Genomic DNA, 18,659 nt, shown 5'->3' with positions numbered 1-18,659 from the left:
ACAGTTGTCATTATTATTATCACTGTCATTACCGTGGAACCTGAGATTAAGTTTAAAAACTTGTCTTATAAATTTGGTACTATTGCAACCAGTTGTCATTTGTAATTGCTCTCCCATTACTTTCTGAGATTATTTTTCGTAGTAAAACAAAATCATTTATGATTCTGTGTATTCTCTTAAATCATTAAAAAAAAGAAGTAACTATTTTATTTTCGTTTTGCACAATTTAAAAGTATTGTATTTCTTAGTATTTCAAATTTGAAATGTAGTCCGCTCTTATTCGAGTTTTAGTAATTCCTATCTATTATAAATTCAGCTATGCATTAAACAACATTAATTTTTTTGTTGAATAAAAGTCCCTTGTAATAGCGATATCTCACCAAATTACTTATCTTAAGAAAATTCTGTTAACAGCAATCATGTAATCAGTGATCGATATTGTTCAATATGGCCGATTAAAGCTAATATTACGGACAAAGGAGATGCTTATATGATTGATTCGAGAACATGCACAAAAATGACTATATTAATGAAATTTCAGTAAGTTAATTTGTATGTTTATGCATAAAAGCTTGTTGAAATTAAATGGACTCCATTATCTTGTACTGATGTTTCCACAATGTTTTTAATGTTTTATCTTCTACTGAAATTATTCTTTTTTAAATGAATATACATCAATTTAAGGCGGTTTTCATGTTTAAATTAATCTGCACCTCATTTCTTTTATTTCTGTAATTGATCAATGATTTGAAAGATCGGAAGGTAGCACTGTAATGGTTGATACTAGATGAACCGATGATTAAGAAACGTATTTCGGCATTACTTAAACCAGTAACTTTTTTGGAACCTTTTTTCAATTTTTAATGATTGAGAATAAACAAGATTTCTGATTACACAAAGTATTTATGTGTAGTAAAGATTTGATTATATTAAACATTGGTAAATGGTTCTTACATATCTAAGTAATTCTTAATTGTCAAAGTAATGACAGTTTGTTTTTAGCTTTATCTGTAGGTTATATTAGCTTTTTGTGGTCCTTATTCCATCTATTTCTTTTTTTATAGCGGCTAGCTCTCCACCTCGCTAATCGGGGGAAAATAACATTGCTCCATGTTCAACAGAAAGATTTTGGAAGACCTTTGGCTTTGCTCAGCTGGTGTTATTCAATATAGGTTTACAAGAAATGGCCAGCACTATATCAAATATGAAAGTAACAAACCCTATAAAAGGCCTTGTCAGCAAAAGAAGAAAACGTTACACAAAAGATGGATTCAATTTGGACTTGACGTGTAAGTGATTCAATACTTAAACTGTACTGAGTAAGTTGTTAATTTATTCCTATTATTTTAATCATGATGGTGATGATATCAAGAGCTAATGGTGAATATTCTCTGATTAACAAAATTGTTATTTTGTATGGTGTTATCATATTTTCGTCATTATCTTCTGTTCAAATTTTTATTTTTTAAGATAATCCACATTTTTAAAGCAATCAATAATTCATTTTTCTTTTACCTTCACTTGTGCAATTCGCGGTCAGTGTGTTTTGTTTTTTGTAATTTCTGTTTGTTTTTGTTATGTTTCAAAAACTCCCCCTTTTTTATGGAATTTCAGGTTTTTATTATTAATTTTTTTTTATGTAAATGACGCAGTATTTGATTCTGTTTCCTCATATATTTTTTTCTTGTTCCCACTGTTAAAAAGGATTTAGTTAAAAATATATATTTGATGGCATATTTCTCACTTTGATTTAATGATACATTTCATTTTTATGGTGAATACAAAAAGTTCATAAACATGTATTGATTTTTGCTTTTAGGGATACCACTGAATTCAACTAGTTAAAATGGTTGTAAATTTAGTTCATTCAGATAGTCAGAGCGCCTTCAATTTTTGTTTATATATATTAGGGTTTTGTGAATCTCCTTATTTGCTTAGTATGCAACTATACTCTTGTTTCTTCTAGATTTTGAAAAGTTTCTTTTCACATTATAAATAATAGTGAGAATATTATATTTAATTTATTCCATTTGTGTCTGTATTGTTGTTTTAGTGGTTCGATTTCTTGTAGTTCTACTTAACTATGCTTTCTTCCTATTAAGTTTGTTTTTATATGTTTTAATAGATGTAGTATGTAGTATTAATGGTTGATAATTTGGTTTTTAAAAAAGTGTTCTATTAATACTGATAATTAGTGATAAAATATTTAGTTCTAAATTGGAAAAATTTCAAAATTTTATTGGTAGCTTATAAATATTATTGGTAGAAAGCTTGTAATTAACCCCAACATTTAAAACTGGTAACCATTGTTTAAATTAAAGTTTCAATTGATTAGCCTGGTAGTTTATTGATAGTGTAAGCCTTGGTTCATATGCATCTGGTAATGTTTGTTGATTGTTCTCCTAAAATCTAAGTTTTGAATCCCACTTAAGCAATAAAACTAAAGTTTGTTATACCTTCTGAGTTGTTTAGATAACCCAAACCAAGAAAGGATTTACGTATAAAAATATGAATTATTTTGTATTAAATATATGTATAAATAGTTGACTGTATAGTTTCCAATTATGGAGAAGATAGTCAAGATTACTGTTACAAGAGAAACAAAAATAATTAACAACTATTTCTGTTTTTGTTTTTTTGGCCACAACCCTGACCACCTTCTTCATAATAATTTGTAAATGCTGTGGCATTAACACTTTAATAACCACAGTGGGAGTATTTATTCACTTTATGACTTGCAGAAGATCGTGGCAGGATAATACGACCACTATTAAATTTCTCATATATAAACTTGTTCCAGGAACTTATGCACAATTAAAAAAACAAATCAACTGTTTAAAATGATACCTCTATTTCTTCTTAAAATAATTATCACCTCGGGTTGGAAATCCTTGGAGATAATATATCTCCTTTAGTGTAGTTTTCTAAATTTCAACTGTAAGGAAATTGGAAAATTAAACTACAGTTACTATTTTTAAGATAGAGAATTTATTATTTTTATTTTTTTAACTTTTTCTATTCAATTTTTCAACGTCTATGCAAGATGAAAAAAATGTGAGGTACATAAATTTAGTCCTTACCAAGTGTCAAAATTGAGGTTTTAATGACCTTTATATCTATGAAAGATGAACAGTATATCTCACTGAATAAAAATATACAATTATTTGTATGATTACAATACTGTTGAATATAAATATAAACAATATAATTATTTCATCAATGAAAGTATGTTTTTATATTATTACTTTTGTTTCTTTTTCTCATATTTCTTTATGAAAAACAAAACTTGAATTCTTTCATGTAATTAGTTTAAGAACTTTTAATGAAATTAATTCGATTAAAAATTAAATTAGCAAATTGATTGATAATGCCCTTTATGTAAAAATATGTATTTTCAAGTCTGTGACAAATATTTTGTTTATATTATTATAAGGATTCGAAAAATATTAATAGAAATATTAAATAAAACTAAAAAGAGAAAAAAAACAGGCATTTTATAATTTAAAATAACAGACCTAACCTAGGTACTTCTTAATTAAAAGGCTGAAATTAATTTATTTCATTCACTTGATATTTTTTTTACAATTCTCTACTAGTGGTGGATGCCCTCGTCATCATTCTGGGTTGGCTTACCTTAAGGTAATATATAATTGTACCAGTCCAAATCTCTTGCTTTAGCAGTAAACAGTTCTCTTTAAAATCAATATGATTGTACATAATTACTTTTTCTTTACTTCTTCACAAGTCTTATGTATATGATGTGGCTGGCATAGTCTAACTTTTGTGGCTGGCATTGTCTGCAAAGATAGGATTGTTAAATGTTCATTGCCAGATTTAAAGCAATAAGAAAAATTAAAATAACGGGGGTAGCATTTATACCGTTTAAGTTGTAACAACAAAATATTTGTACTTTATACAAGAAAATAAAATAATTTGTCCTTAGGTATATTTTTCTAAAAATAGACAGTATACCTGGAAAATAGAAAATTAGAAAATAAATTTTCTGTCCGATATTTTTTATACATCTTTTTTTTCTAATACGTGAAGCACTTTTATTAAAATAATCACACCTTCAATTTTGTATTATAATTAAAACATAATTTAGGGTGTCAATAACTCTAACCAGGAAAAATATTTTAATTTTTTCAATGGGCAGAAGTTGTTTAATAAAGTTTTTGAGTAAAAGAAATGATCAGGACCAAAACTTGATTAAATATTTTTGTATAGCAGACTTAAAGTCTTCAATATATGATTCTCGGGCGTCAGTCCATCGCTGCCAGTGTTTTTTCCAATGTTCATAGGCTCCTTGGTGGAAGTCTTTATGTGTCAGGCTTTTATGGGACCCGTTGATGCAGCTGCTTGAATCTTGTCGAATCACTTCCCTATAGGTCTTTCTTAATTCAGTGATACAAAATGAAGTCGCTGGGAGCTAGGAAGGGCTATAGAATGGCTGCATAAGTTTTGAAATGTTGATCTTGGCCACAACTTCAGCAACTATATTTAAAACTTTTTTTTCTGAATTCACTTTAAAAAGAATGATCCACATAGTTGTGGATATACGGACATACTGTCACAGGTCAGTTTTATGTTGGAGTGCTCTGTTAATTAAAGGATCAAATTCACCGATTGGATTGGTTTCTATGCCATGACAATGCGCATTCTCAAACATTGTTAGCTTCCGCTGAAGGTTTAGTGAAGTTCAAAATTCTTCTTTTTCTTATTATTATCTGATTGAATTTTAATTTGATCTGTTGAATTAAGTTAAAGTAATTCATTGAAGAATTATTTATTTATGAATTCACTGTAAGTAATTGGATCGTAATGTTAATTAATTATTCATAATTCTTATCATACATTTAAAATAAGTTATTGTAAATTTTCAGATATAAGGAACAATCTTATTGCCATGGGGTTCCCTGCTGAGAAGCTGGAAGGTGTTTATAGGAATCATATTGATGATGTCGTTAAGTTCCTTGAAGCTAAGCATAAGGACCATTATAAAATTTATAATCTGTAAGTACGTTTATATCTTTGATTTTGTTGAATGTCTAAAAAACTTTTTTATTGTTTGTCTGATATTAATATTGTTATAGAATTTTGTCATTGTAATATCAGTACAAATTGGTAATTAGAAACTTCTGTGAGTCATCAAATTTTGTATGTTATAAACAGTGTTCACTATAGCCAATATGTTGGTATAATTCAATGATGCTCAAAGTGGGTGCTACAGCGATCCAGGGGGGTGGTGATGGCCACAGGTGCATTTGGGGGGCGATGAATAATTACAAGTTATCACGGTCAACAATATTACTGCTGATGAAAAAAAAGCCGAGGATTACTAAATTGGTTGCTTGCAGCACACCCGTTTCATCCTTCTCATTAAGATGATTTTGAATGTTTTGAACTTTTTTTTGTATTACATTCTATTTTGAGTCCAATAAATAGTTTCATAGTTTCCAAGTTCAATGTTTCTAATTTACACCTCTCTTTGTTATATTTTATAAAAAAAGGTAGAAAAATTAGTACAAATACAATTGCTATTACAATTTTTAAAAAATTGATTCCCAGAGGGCGTTAAATAATATTTTTCCTGCCAGACACCAAATCTTTTTGATTATGTGAGCTGGTTCATTGATTATTAGTATAATTAATTATTAGTAGACCATATTGAAAAATTATATTTTAAAAGATTTAATTAAGAGTAGCTAAATGAAAGGTTCTATTTGAATAAGTGACATGGGTTATGGAATTATCAGAAGTGAAACATTTATTTCGGGTTAGTTCTGTTAATAATTTTGATAATTGGGGCTTATTGTATGATTCATAGTGAGGTGCCGTAATGTTAGGTGGCCTTACAGGAAAAAACAGAAGAAAGACTTGGGTATGTGTTCATAATTTTGCTATGTTGTTAGAGACCTCATTTCTCTCTCCCTTTTCTTCCCTCATCTCCTCTTATTTTCACTTCTAAAAACTGAATTATATTGAATATTGAAGAAGGGACAAAATGGATATCTTGGCCCCTAGCTCGAAATGCCGACTATGGATGCCATGGCAGTAAGGTACTATAGGAGCCATTTGATGGATGGCATTAGTTCATCGAGAAAGAAACAAGAAAAATTAATTGAAAATGTCAAGATGGGCATGTAATTTTTTTTTCCAAAATGTACATGTAAAATTTTATTTTTGTTTACATATAAATTAGGTAATTCACTTTGGTCAAAAGAATAATGTTTTTATCTAATTGTTTAAACCATCTTAATAGTGAAGTGTTCAAATCATTTTAGTGAGGGCTCAATTTTTTTTTTGTTAATTTTGTAGCATTTGTTTGGTTTCACCAATCGCACTATCTACTGATTCACTTTGCAAAACTTTTCCTCTTGAAGAAAATAGCTTAGGCATTGTTGTTTTTAAACTAATTCTTACTGAAAGACAATTACATATTTTTACAGAATGAATAGCTCTGTTTATATTTTGACAAGTAGGCTGGCTTCACACAATCAATGGTGGAACCCCAGTAATAAAATAAAAGTAACTCCAGCCTAAGTTACTATCTTAGGAATTAGTCCCTATCAAAGCATAGCGACAATGTATGCTATTGTTTTGTTAAATGAATTTATTTAAAATAAATAATGCTTTAATAAAAAGTGATATGGGAATGATTTTAATGTTTTTTTCATTGATAGGTGTTCCGAGCGATCTTACGATGTTAGTAAATTTCAGCAAAGGGTTGCTAATTATCCTTTTGATGATCACAATCCTCCTAAAATCGAAGTAATTAAACCATTTTGTGAAGATGTGCATAACTGGCTGTCACAAGATTCTAATAATGTTGCTGCGGTTCATTGTAAAGCTGGAAAGGTAAGTGCTTAATTATTTTGAATTTTTTTAAATTTAATTTAAAATTCAATATACTCGCATTCAAATAAACTGAAAATTAGGGATTTAAAAGGTAAATGATAAAAGAGACTTTAAAAAAACAAAAAAAGAATTTACCTTTAAAAACAATTTAAAATCTTCATTACCCGCAACCCAATTGGCTTGAAAATGTTAAATTCTCAAATGTTGGTGGAGGGAAGAAGGGTCCATGGTTCTGCACCTTATGCCAGAAACCTTTTGATAATGTGACTGTCCGAATGATGAACATCATTCTCTGATTGATGATTGAAATCAGAAACATTTTTTAATTTTTTGTATTAAAGGAACAAGCTTTTAAAAGGGTGATTTTCTTCTGAAAATTTAAATAATAAATAAATTGAAAATAATAAATAAATTATTATTGAAATGTTGAAGCTTTTCTCTTATTACTTCACAGATTTTGGCAGCAGTGCTCAATATATAATATAAATCATCAGAACGAGTAAAATATTAATATGAATAAAAATGTGGTGTGTCCGCTCATCATTACATTACATAACATCATTCCTTGCTTCTTTGGTTACTAAGACCAATGAAGAAATTCCTTACTGTATCTTCATAAATATTGGCCTGATAAAGATTTTGTTCATACTATTTGTCTATTCAATTAGCCTTCAAATGAGCATCTGGAATGTTTTGGGAGATTTTTAAAGTCCAAATAATTTGAAAAATTTACAAACCATAAGTGAGCAGGTTTCCATGGGAAACCATTAATGTACTTTTAAAATATGAGTACCAAATTCAATATCCCATATCTTTGTTAATACTGGTCCAATTTAAACAATTTTTTGGTTTTATTGAGAATTAAATAGCCTTTTTTTTTCAGGCGTATGGTAAAAAATGTTTTTTTTATATTCCAGGGTTTCCTAAACTAAAAGATCCATTATTGAAAACTCCACATGGACCCAATACTCACCTTACTCCTCCTTAAAACATATGAAAATTTAGAATATACAATAAATATGCTGAAATGGAATCATAGTTTAGAATTTTTATAAACTAGAAATTATCATGGAAATTATATTTTGGCCTCAACAATTATCAAAAAAAAAGAATTCAAATATAAACTTTTCAATTGCAATTTTTAAGACTGGCAACAAACTCACCACTGTATGTTTCGAATGAGACCATTCACACAGACCTACGCATTCCGACTGTAACAAACCACATTAATATGACTTACAAACGGTTTCACAGCACACTACATTGACATTTCAATAAATTTTTATGACAGATGGCATCAAATGATATCCCTGACGTAACTCGGCATAGGTGAAGAGAAGTTTGATGAGGGACCTCCTAGTGTAATCAAATAATTTACTTGAACGTCAGGCGGGTGCACCACTGGGTGCTGTCTCCCTCATGTCAACCCATGCCATGCCTGAATAGTACAGTTCATTTGCTTATTGTAATGGATTTACAGATGTAAATAAAAAAATAACTAACCCCCATTCATGAATATTAGTATTAATAAAAATAAATGTATTATTAATGATTTAAAAGTATAATCAATTGCATATTACAAAATATAATAAGAAAAACTTATATGTATACTAATTGATTGAATGTTTACTTTTTGACAAATTTAACTTCACTCAAAATGTAGTTATTTATAGTTTTTCTCTCTTATTATTCACTAATTTTACTCCTTTGCTGGTCCAAACTTTCTTCATACCAGAAATTTCATTTGCTTGTTTATACAGCTGTTAATGAATTTCAAGTGTCAATAATATGACTTCCACACTTATAACTAAATGAATTATTCATTAGAATTCTCTCAATAACTATTTTAAGGCTGACTCAGATATAATATGATAGTTACACAAGCGTGGCCGCCTTGAGAGTGTTAATTATTTAAAAAAATTATATATGTTAATATATTCTTTGTTTCTTAGGGTAGGACGGGTGTTATGGTTTGTTGTTATATGATTCATGCTAAACTTTTCGAAACAGCAAATGAAGCTCTAAACTATTATGGTCATATGAGAACAACTGATACAAAGGTGAGGATTGAATATTTTTTATTCAATAATTCTATTTTATAATATAACATAATATTCATTATGGTGTTTTTTTTACATAGGGGGTTACGATTCCTTCCCAAAGAAGGTATGTGAACTACTATGCGAGTTTGGTGCAAGAAGGTTTAGAATATTCTCCAGTTACATTAACGATTCGGGAAATACGCCTCGAGCCGCTTCCTAGTCTTTTTAATGGAACCCAGGGGTGTAAGTATTAATTTATAATATCTTAAAAAATTATAATGATTATGCTGTAATTGACGTATAAAGAAAATTTTCTTAAATTCTCATTATATAATAAAAAATAAATAAAAATTACTATAGTCGTCACGAAATTATTTAGAAGCCCACAATACATAGGAAATTCTGTTGCCTCCCTATTTACTGTTTCTCTTTGAAATTGTCTTAAATTTGAAATAAAAACCAAGTATTGTACACACTAAGAGACGGAAAACTAAGGAAATAAGATGAGAATAAATAAAGGTCAAGAAAAAATAAAATAAAATTATAATAATAATAAATAAATAAAACAACAATTCAGAACCACTCACCTGTTGTGTTAGAGTGGTGGGACAGCATTTGAATGAACAAAGGCAGATATGAGATGGACATAGAGTGGGGGGTAGATATGTTAAAGCGGTTACATATATGTGAAATAAAAGAAAATGATAAAAATTATTCAAAAGTATGTGATAACAATGATAGCTATACTAACATAAATAGAAATTAAATGATAGAATATTGTAATTGATTAAAAAAAAATAACATATACAGTATCTATACATTTAAGATAATAAAATGAAGACTATAGATACAAAACAACAATTCAAAAATAATTAAAACAATGGATACAATTTATTGAAATTTTTTTTTATTTTATTTTAAAAACAGACAGAACTTTCCAGTTGACCTAATACAATTTAAAAGTTATTTGTTTTAAAATTATTTCCCTTATGTTTGTTGCATTGTATCTATCATATTTAGCATTTGATTTGTGATCTTAAAATTGTTATAGTATTAGTTTAGTTTTTTGTATTTTCAGGTGTAATGTTTGTCATATCCGAAGGGAAAGACAAAGTCTTTACGTCTGAACAGTATGAAGTAAAAAAAGGAGGTTCTTATATTTCAATAAAATTGGAAGTACCTCCGGTACAGGGGGATATTAAAGTGGAATTCTTTAGCAAGCAAAAAATGATTAGAAAGGTATTTACTATTGATTATTTCTTAATTTCTCTTTATTTTGAACTTAGATTAGGACAATATAATAGTGTATTATATTAAGATTAGGATAATATAATAGTGTATTGATATGATATAGTGTAGTTGGACTCACAATTATTATTATTATTCTTACTTAACCGTTTATAGAACAGATCCCCTTATGCTCAAATAAATTTTTTTTTAAATTTATTATAAAACTTACTATTTAAAATTTGATTATAAAACATTTGTCATTTGTGCTGGTAGATATGAAGTGGGCCCAATTTGACCCACTGTTTGTCGAGGGCCAAACATTTTGCTAAGTGATGCATATTTGTCCTATCTACTAATTATTGTTTTTATACATAATTTTGTTCACAAAAAATACAATACCGTTTTATTTGTTTAAAAAAAAAGTATAAAATATGTATTGGTGAATAACATAAATCATCTCTGTTTTCTATTAGATATATGAGACTTGATACAAGACATGATAAAATAATATTGTGAATGAAAAAAGATATAAAATTTTCAAATAAAGCAGTTTAATAAGTAACGATATTAGATCCCTTATATTTTATTGAAATTTATGTTAAATTTAATCGGGAAGAATCCTGAAAAATATTTTCAAATTTATTATTTCAAAACATTTTAATAGTTTCATAAATATGAGTAAAGTGCTAGTATATAAAATAGGCCCACTTAATCTTTACTCAGCTAGTGCATTCTGCCTGTTGGTCATAGCAACAATTTTTTATTTTTCCCTATGCCTGACTGCCCTATAGCAACGAACTAAGCCATTCCGCAGTTTTTTTAGTTACTGAACTTGTAATTATCTGATAACTCTCTATAAGGAATGTAACTCTTAACAATGACGATAGTGATAGGAACTTCTCTCGAAAACAAGTTCCTATGTATGTAATTTCTTCTTTTTTTTTTTTTCATGAAGGAGAAAATGTTCCATTTTTGGTTTAACACTTTCTTTGTCCGGGAAGAGTTTAAAGGAGGTGAAAATGGTAACTCTGAATGTAATGAGGTTATGCCAGAACGTTCCCTAAGTTGCGTAGAGCAGCGAACTTCTAATTCTCATCAGCTCTACAAGCCAAGGTTTGTGGAAGAATTTTCTCCTAGTTATATTTTTAAAGTATTGGGTAATAATTAAGACCAAAATGTTTCTACTCTCCCGAAAAATAAAAAGGATAAAAAATTTGTGTAAAGGATAAAAAGGAGGAAGTAATGTGTCCACAACTTTAATATTGCTTGGCATAACTGAAGAAAGTCTGCTTATATTGTTTAATATTTATTAATTAATGATTATTTTCGGATAAAATTGGTGTCATTCTTGCTTTAGCACCTTCCCATAGATTTTTTCATCCAAAAAGGATTAATTTATTCTTTCATCTTATTCAAGGACTCAGGCAGCTTCTAGTCTTATTGATCAATATGAGAAAAAGCTGCCTTAGCCCTCTGAAAGCATGTATAAACATTATCTTACGACTTTTATTCAATATGATGTAAAAAACTTAATCAGGTGCAATTATTTTAATTTGGTTACTTAGAGATTAAATAGATCAGAAAAGAGTTGGAAATACTTTCAGTTTCAATGGCTAATCATTTTTTACTTTCTTATCGCTCCTAAATAAGAAAAGTATTGTAATTAGATCAAATTTTTTCTATGGATTTTTCTATATTTTAAAAAACCCTCTAGTCCAAAAAATCTATTTTTAGCTATTGGTCAGTGTGTATGTATGTGTTTGTTCAAAAGCAGGAAGACAAGTTTTGACAAAAAGTAATTATATTTAATACCTAAAAAGAAAGAACATGTCTCTAATATCTTCCTTTTTTATCTTAAAGCGACTAAATCACCTTCGTCATCTATTTCCATTTGAAACCCATAGACTCTTTGTTACTTCCTTATTATTCCTTCAATTTGACTTCTGTTGTATGATATTTAGGAGCATTACCAGGGTTCTTGAAGCAAAACTAAAATAAAATGATTCATAAATTTCCTTCTACAATTCATCTTCGGTATCTCCAGGTACCCTTCCATTTCCCATTGTTATGAGGAGTTGAAGTGGTTTTACCCTCCCTATCGTTGTGAGTGTTTTGTTGCAACCTTCCAATACCAAGTTATCTTATCCTGTCATCCATCGTATATCTGAGATCTCCTTAATTTAAATTCAAATCCTCTGTTCCTTCCTCAAATTAGCCGTTCCCAGTCTTAAGACTTATTTACAACGGCCCACCAAACTGAAGGTTTTGACAGATCCTTCCTTATCAGATCCTCTTCCTTATGGAATTCCACCTGTCACTCCTGTACTCTTCCCTCTTATCTTTTTTTTTTTTTAAGAGAAAAATTTTCAAATAGTAATTCATGTAATTATTTTCTAGGGCGAACTCGTTGGTGAACTTAGAAACTGAAGGCCTCCCTTTAATATTAAGGATTGATAAATGGGATCTGGATGATGCTCACAAAGACAAAGGAAATAAAGTTTATCCATCTGATTTTAGGGTATACAATACATTTTATTTGTCTATTTATATCTTCCTCAGTATAACTGGTTCTTCAAGCTATATGTTAGAATAAACAGTTCTGTAATTTCATAATTTTAATGATTTCATTAATAGGATTGTAAACTACTATATCTTTCCTGTTTTGTTTCATTATAGCAAATAAACAATTGGGAGTTATTTAGCTAATCATATTATTCCGGCTCCATGAAAAATCTTCCACTATTGATAAAATTTTTGCTGTTTTTAATAATATTAATTCATTGTGAAACCTAAAACTTTATCCATATTAAGTTTTTCATATTTTTAAAAATAGATTGTTCTTTATGGTATAACTTAAGTTATAAGGAGATATATAAGTAAATGGAGTTATTAATGAAGCACAACTTATGTTATACCTAGGTGAAGCATGGGTAACTAAATAATTGGCCTCTTTGCTTGGTTGGTGCTGTGTGGATACAGAAACTTTATAGGTTGCTAACTTTTTTTTTCTTTTCTTTTTGTATTAATATTTTAAAGGTAATATATATAGAATGAATTTTTTATTTTTAAATTTGAAAATTCATATTTTTGTTTGTAAGATTATCACTCTTGATTATTGAAAGATCTATTTTCTTGGGGTAAAGTTTAAAAAAATAAAAATGAATTATGGCAAATCAAGGGATCGCTTATTTCTGAAGTTAATAAATTTTAGTGGGATAATACCTTTTCAATAAACTTTATGGATTTTGTGTTTCAATGGTTATTTTGCCTTCAATGTCAGTCCTTAAGTAGGTATATTAGAGTGTATTAGGTTCATTATATCTACATAGTCTGCTGTTAAGAGGAAATTTCCTGTATTGATTCTAAACTAATTTTATGTCATAATACATGCTGAATCAAGAATTAATATAGTTATCAATCAGTTAACGTCTGATTCTCAGTTAGGAAATGAGCAAACTGTACTTAAAAAAAAAAGAAGGTATTCCATTGCTGAAAAGTGAAAAAAAAAGTACCTACATATGATAAAATAATAACATTAATTAAAAAATTAAGTTGCATAGGGCACTATGTACAAGCTTTGTAATTTGAATGATAGGATCACGCAAGCAGAGGGAAAGTTTGGCACATGCATAAATTTGTGCAGTACCTGGGTGATTCACTGAGCTAGGGTCGTTTGACTGTGTTAAAGAAAGGTTTCAGAGATGTCATCCTGGTCTAAAGTTGAATTCAGAGTAATTTTACATCACTTTGCACATGGATTAGTGTTCAGAAAATTCTGCCTGTGCTTTGAAAGGATTTTTTACAATGTACGACGATATCCAGGTGATACTGGTAGTTTGAAATAAAAAAAAAAAAAAAAGCTAGAAAATGGTCATAGATCAGGTCGCTCAACTTCATCAGTGACCGAAGAAAACATTAATGTTGTTTATAAATCGTTTGAGGCAGACAGAGGAGTGACCTACCACTAGATAGATGAGTCTTAGGGCTTTGATGCGCCAGCAGTTTGTTGCATTCTGCACAACCATCTTCAGGTCAGGATGAGAATAATGTCTCGTACAGTTTAATGCTGAAGAAGTTCCAAAATTGAAAAGCTTCTAATAATGACAGGTGATGGAATTAGGTTTTCCTTCTATAATGAGTAAGATTCAGAGCTAAGTGTGGGTGTTTGAATGTGAGGATACCCCAGTGACAGTCCATAAATTCAAATCTGTTAAGAAGAGGAGTGGTGTGACGGTATTTTTTAGTGAAGTGAGTGATGTTAGAAACACAAAAGATTGTCACAGGCAAGTGGTATACAGTGGAATGTCTCCTAAAGTGGTGCAACCTCTCCAGAAACTTCAGCTGAACTCAAGGATGGGTTCATTATTCCCTCACCATGATAATAGCCAGCGCTTCATTTTAAGGTTTGCACAGAATATTTGGTCAGGACTGGAATAAAACTGTTAAAGCCCTCTCTTTACAGCCCCAAACTAGCTCCCCGCGACTTTGCACTTTTTCTTCTGGTGAAAAACAAGCTGAAAGGAAGGAATTTCACATGTGATGAGGTCCATTTGAGGGCTTGGGACATCGGTGGTGCCCAAATTGTTGAAAAAACGGGGCGGGGTTACTTTAGAAAGATACACTTATACGATATACTTTAGGTTTGTGAAAAGGTAAATTTTTGGTGGTGAAAACTATTTTGAAAATTAAATTTTATTGTAAAAGTTACCTAGTGCCCTTCATGTTAATAGGTTCTAGATTCGAAATTCCTAGGTTTGGGTTTGGTTCTGCCCATGACAGGAAATTTTATTTTCTCAATTATATTAGTTGTGGGTCAACTCTGGGATTAGGTGACAATCCTAGAGCACACTTTTTCACTATAATATGGATTCTCGGAAATTCCTCTATGTTATATGGCTATGTGACTTTTCATAGATTAAAATATCTGTATTATACTTATAAATATTTCGTATGTTATACTTTTTAACCTTTGGGAATTTTCTAGATTGAAATTAATTAAAGGAAGAAATGCTAGCTAAAAAGTAGACTCTGCTTTTCTCAATAAATGAAATTATTAATTTATATAAACTTCACCATTAACTAGTATTAAATCTATTGGTGCCCAACTAGTGGAATCAAATAACTTTAACTTAAGCCATTCTAAGTTATTGATAAAGTAGTATCTTTATTTAATTTTAATTTTTTTTACTAGTTTTGGTTCTTTAAGAAAATAAATTATACTTATTTCAGAAGATCTTCGCTTTATTTCATCCTTATCCATCATTACTTAGATCTAATTTCTGAACTATCTTCATTTTTTTTTTTTTTTTAAGTATGAACCTCAAACAATTTAATGTTATGAAAGTTATTATTTTGATAAAAGTTAAGTTAATAAAGTGTGAATTTTAGTTGCTTATTGGCGTTTATCATACAATTCTCACTTTTGCATTCACAAAATTCAGATTATAATATCTCATAAGTTTTCATTTATTTGTTTTATTTAACTTCTATTTAAATATTGATAGTAAAATTTGTTTATTATTTATTTGGTGTCTTGTCTAATGCTGTGGTTCTGGTAAAGTTTTCATTAACATTTTACTGCTTGGAGAGTTGTTATTAAATGCACTTGAAATGATTAAAATTTAAACATTTGGGTGAAGTACTAATACTGCAGGTTATATTCATTGTTCATTCTTATACCATTAGGTACAAAAATGCCAGCTATGGAACTTGATCAAGCTAGCATCACAATTATACTATTAGCTTGGTTTGTTCAACATTATTTTTGATTGCTGCTGGAAAGGTTATGCTTGATTTTTGAGTTTTTGATTCACATTTTCTCTATATTAAACATCTCTATTATCCAAGAGAACTGACCTTTATCTCCCCTCAAAATGTGAGGTTTTACATTCTAAGATACATAAAATAAAAACATTATATAAATAAAATCTGTGTTCATTAGTCGTCTGCTGACAGAGTTGGACAGCTATGAAACTAATAGCTGAAATTGCGCTGGACACGATATTTATGAATGAATGGTTCATTCATGAATAAGGGTCTTATCCATGGCAATTTTAGCTATAGCTAATTTTTGGCTATTTCTGTCTGCTGACTTTTTTTCATTGAAATTACTTGACCTATTTTGTTTCTAGATCTGGCATCACTTCTCAAACTGGATTTATTTTTATAATATAAAAACAACATGAACAATATTTTTTATAAATTTAAAATAAGATGAAAAATTATTAAAACAAAGCTATGAATTTTATTTTGTTCCTGAATCTTGACAGCTTTCATTAGATCTTTATTAACTTCAACCTAGTGTTTATTTATCACATTCAAACAAGAGTTTCTTACCACAGCAGTGGTGACACCTGTTAGATAAGGATTCAAACTCTCGATTCTTGCTTATATATATCATTCTTAAGATATTAAGGAAATTTGAATGTTGCAAAAAGTATGATTGAAAGATTAGACAAGTTCTTTTAATTGTTTAGATTATCTTTTTTTATTTTTTAATAAAAAATAAACTATCCTATTATTTCACTATTTGTTCTGAACTCAGTTGTGTGAGTTTTTAGTATATTGCAATTTTAATACGAAACCTCCTAACTACATATATTTTACTCTGTATTTAGAAGGCCTTGATATTATAGTATATGTCTCTTTGAAACATTAAAATAATGTGTTTATTTCTAAATAGGTAAGTGTGGTAATGAGTCGAGTTGGTGCTGTGTGGACCAGGAGAGGACCTGGGATTTCTCGTGAAACTCCCTCAGAGTCTTCGGATGACACGACTGAGTCATCAACTGCTGATGAAGATGAAGACGGCTGGGAGTCGGGTAAGCCTTTCAGTCATTTCTTATTACTAGAATATTTAGTTAGTTTTTCAAATCTATTTTTGTTTTATTTTGTATAAATACATAGTGAATTTATGAAATTCAATTTTACTTTTTATTGATTTAATTGATTAAGTTTAATTCTTTAGGATATTATATAAAATTAGTTTTTAGCCATTCTTACAACTTTCTGTTTTCAAAATTATGCATTATTCTCCCTTAATTGTTAAAAATATTAGATGACAAGTAGATGTGAGGAGAAGATGGTCAGGTAGTGATATATAAATCAACAAATCTTATTTATTTGTGCCAAAGTTTCGGCCTGAATCTCAGACCTTCATCAGGGCTACTCGTACAGAGTTTCTGCATAGAGTACATAAATCATTAAACATGAAAACAAGTAGAAATTTGTTATTATGTTTTCAATTATATTTTATCAACATTGTCTTCTGAAAAAATTAATTGGATACTCATAAAAAAGAAGATAATAAGTTAATTAGCGAAGGGAATCTATTGCAGTATCTGGATGTTTTAGGAAATTAATTAAACCATCTTTTACACAAATAATGATAAAAGTTTACTTTTACAATTCTTTATGAGTTGCTATAACCACTAATTTTAATTTATATTTATCTTTTATATTTCCCACGCTCAGCGGAGAAGGGGGTAAGTTAAAATAAAAGAGATAATCTCAAAAGAAAAAAAAACAATGAAGAATAAATTGCTCCTTAGGCACCAAGTTATTTTTTCCCCTTGGAAATAATGAAAACCTGGAAACAATGATTCCAATATACCCCTGGATATACAATTATCTAATTATGACGACTGGCATATACCTCTGCAGTAGACAAACATCAAACATAGGGGAGATACCTACCCACCTGTGGAATTAACATAATATAAAGTGAACAAAAAAAAAAAAAAGGAAATGAAGAAGTTGAAAACAAGCAGAGCTATATAAACAAATATTTGATAAAAAAAAAATATATGTACACAAAGCGGAAAGAAAAAAAAAATCTTATCAATTAAAAAACAAATAAAACTTATAGATTGACTTTAACTTAACTTAAATGCCCTAACTTAACCTAACTAACTGAACTTACATTAATGTACAAAGGAAGAACATAAAATTTAAAGAGTTTTAGTTCAAACTCCATGTAGTCCTCCAATAGGTGTACTCCTGCCAGAACACAAGGTTGTCAGTTATTTCCTTTTTGGCCACCATCTCACCCTTCCAAGAACTATGAAGATGATCCCTAACAAGACCTTGCTATCCAGTACGAGCTGATAAAATTCAAGCCTGCTGCGCACCCATCTGTTCTGTCCGATCTACTGCCACACACTCCACTGTTCCCCCACTACGCATCACCCTTATTTACATTTACGCAGATATCGACAGTGTTTAATATCAAACCATTTCAACCGTAACATTGCCCTGAAGAAGGTTTGAAATTCAGGCATAAAATTCAGTAGAAATAAATAAGTTTTGATTAATTGTGTATCATTACTGATCGCACTTCCGACCATCTTTTCCTCATGCTGAATCTATGATCAACAATTAACATCTCACAAGTTTATATCTGTGATATATTAGCATGGTGGTTAGGTTTTTTTTCTTTTACATTTTGATATATTTTAAAATAAAATAATAGAAAAAAAAAATATCTTGTACTAGAAATGTATAAAAAAAGGACATTATACTATATTGGAA

General features: G+C 29.3%; 1 protein-coding gene across 5 annotated transcripts in view; it reads left to right on the top strand.

The window, feature by feature from the left end:
• The first annotated feature begins 414 nt into the window (after nucleotides 1-414).
• Nucleotides 415-18,659, top strand: part of LOC106685077 (phosphatase and tensin-like protein) — a 35,184-nt gene continuing 16,939 nt past the window's right edge. For 4 of the 5 annotated variants that reach the window (XR_001343785.3, XR_001343784.2, XM_014427563.3 and 1 more), the window contains exons 1-10: nucleotides 415-540; nucleotides 1,065-1,289; nucleotides 4,884-5,013; nucleotides 6,684-6,858; nucleotides 8,811-8,918; nucleotides 8,999-9,143; nucleotides 9,979-10,139; nucleotides 11,086-11,243; nucleotides 12,528-12,648; nucleotides 16,813-16,951. Coding sequence is in view for 2 of the 5 variants with exons in the window: in XM_014427563.3 (XP_014283049.1) it covers nucleotides 1,184-1,289; nucleotides 4,884-5,013; nucleotides 6,684-6,858; nucleotides 8,811-8,918; nucleotides 8,999-9,143; nucleotides 9,979-10,139; nucleotides 11,086-11,243; nucleotides 12,528-12,648; nucleotides 16,813-16,951 (1,243 nt within the window). In the remaining 3 variants the exon portion in view is untranslated. Of the gene's footprint in view, nucleotides 541-1,064; nucleotides 1,290-4,883; nucleotides 5,014-6,683; nucleotides 6,859-8,810; nucleotides 8,919-8,998; nucleotides 9,144-9,978; nucleotides 10,140-11,085; nucleotides 11,244-12,527; nucleotides 12,649-13,049; nucleotides 13,121-16,812; nucleotides 16,952-18,659 lie in introns of those variants that run through there. The other variant, XR_001343786.2, reaches the window with a different exon arrangement.

The sequence above is a fragment of the Halyomorpha halys genome, unplaced genomic scaffold, assembly GCF_000696795.3.
Source record: "Halyomorpha halys isolate HHAL.00 unplaced genomic scaffold, Hhal_1.1 Scaffold655.1, whole genome shotgun sequence".
Classification (NCBI taxonomy): domain Eukaryota; kingdom Metazoa; phylum Arthropoda; class Insecta; order Hemiptera; family Pentatomidae; genus Halyomorpha; species Halyomorpha halys.
This window is presented reverse-complemented; position numbering and strand designations above follow the sequence as displayed.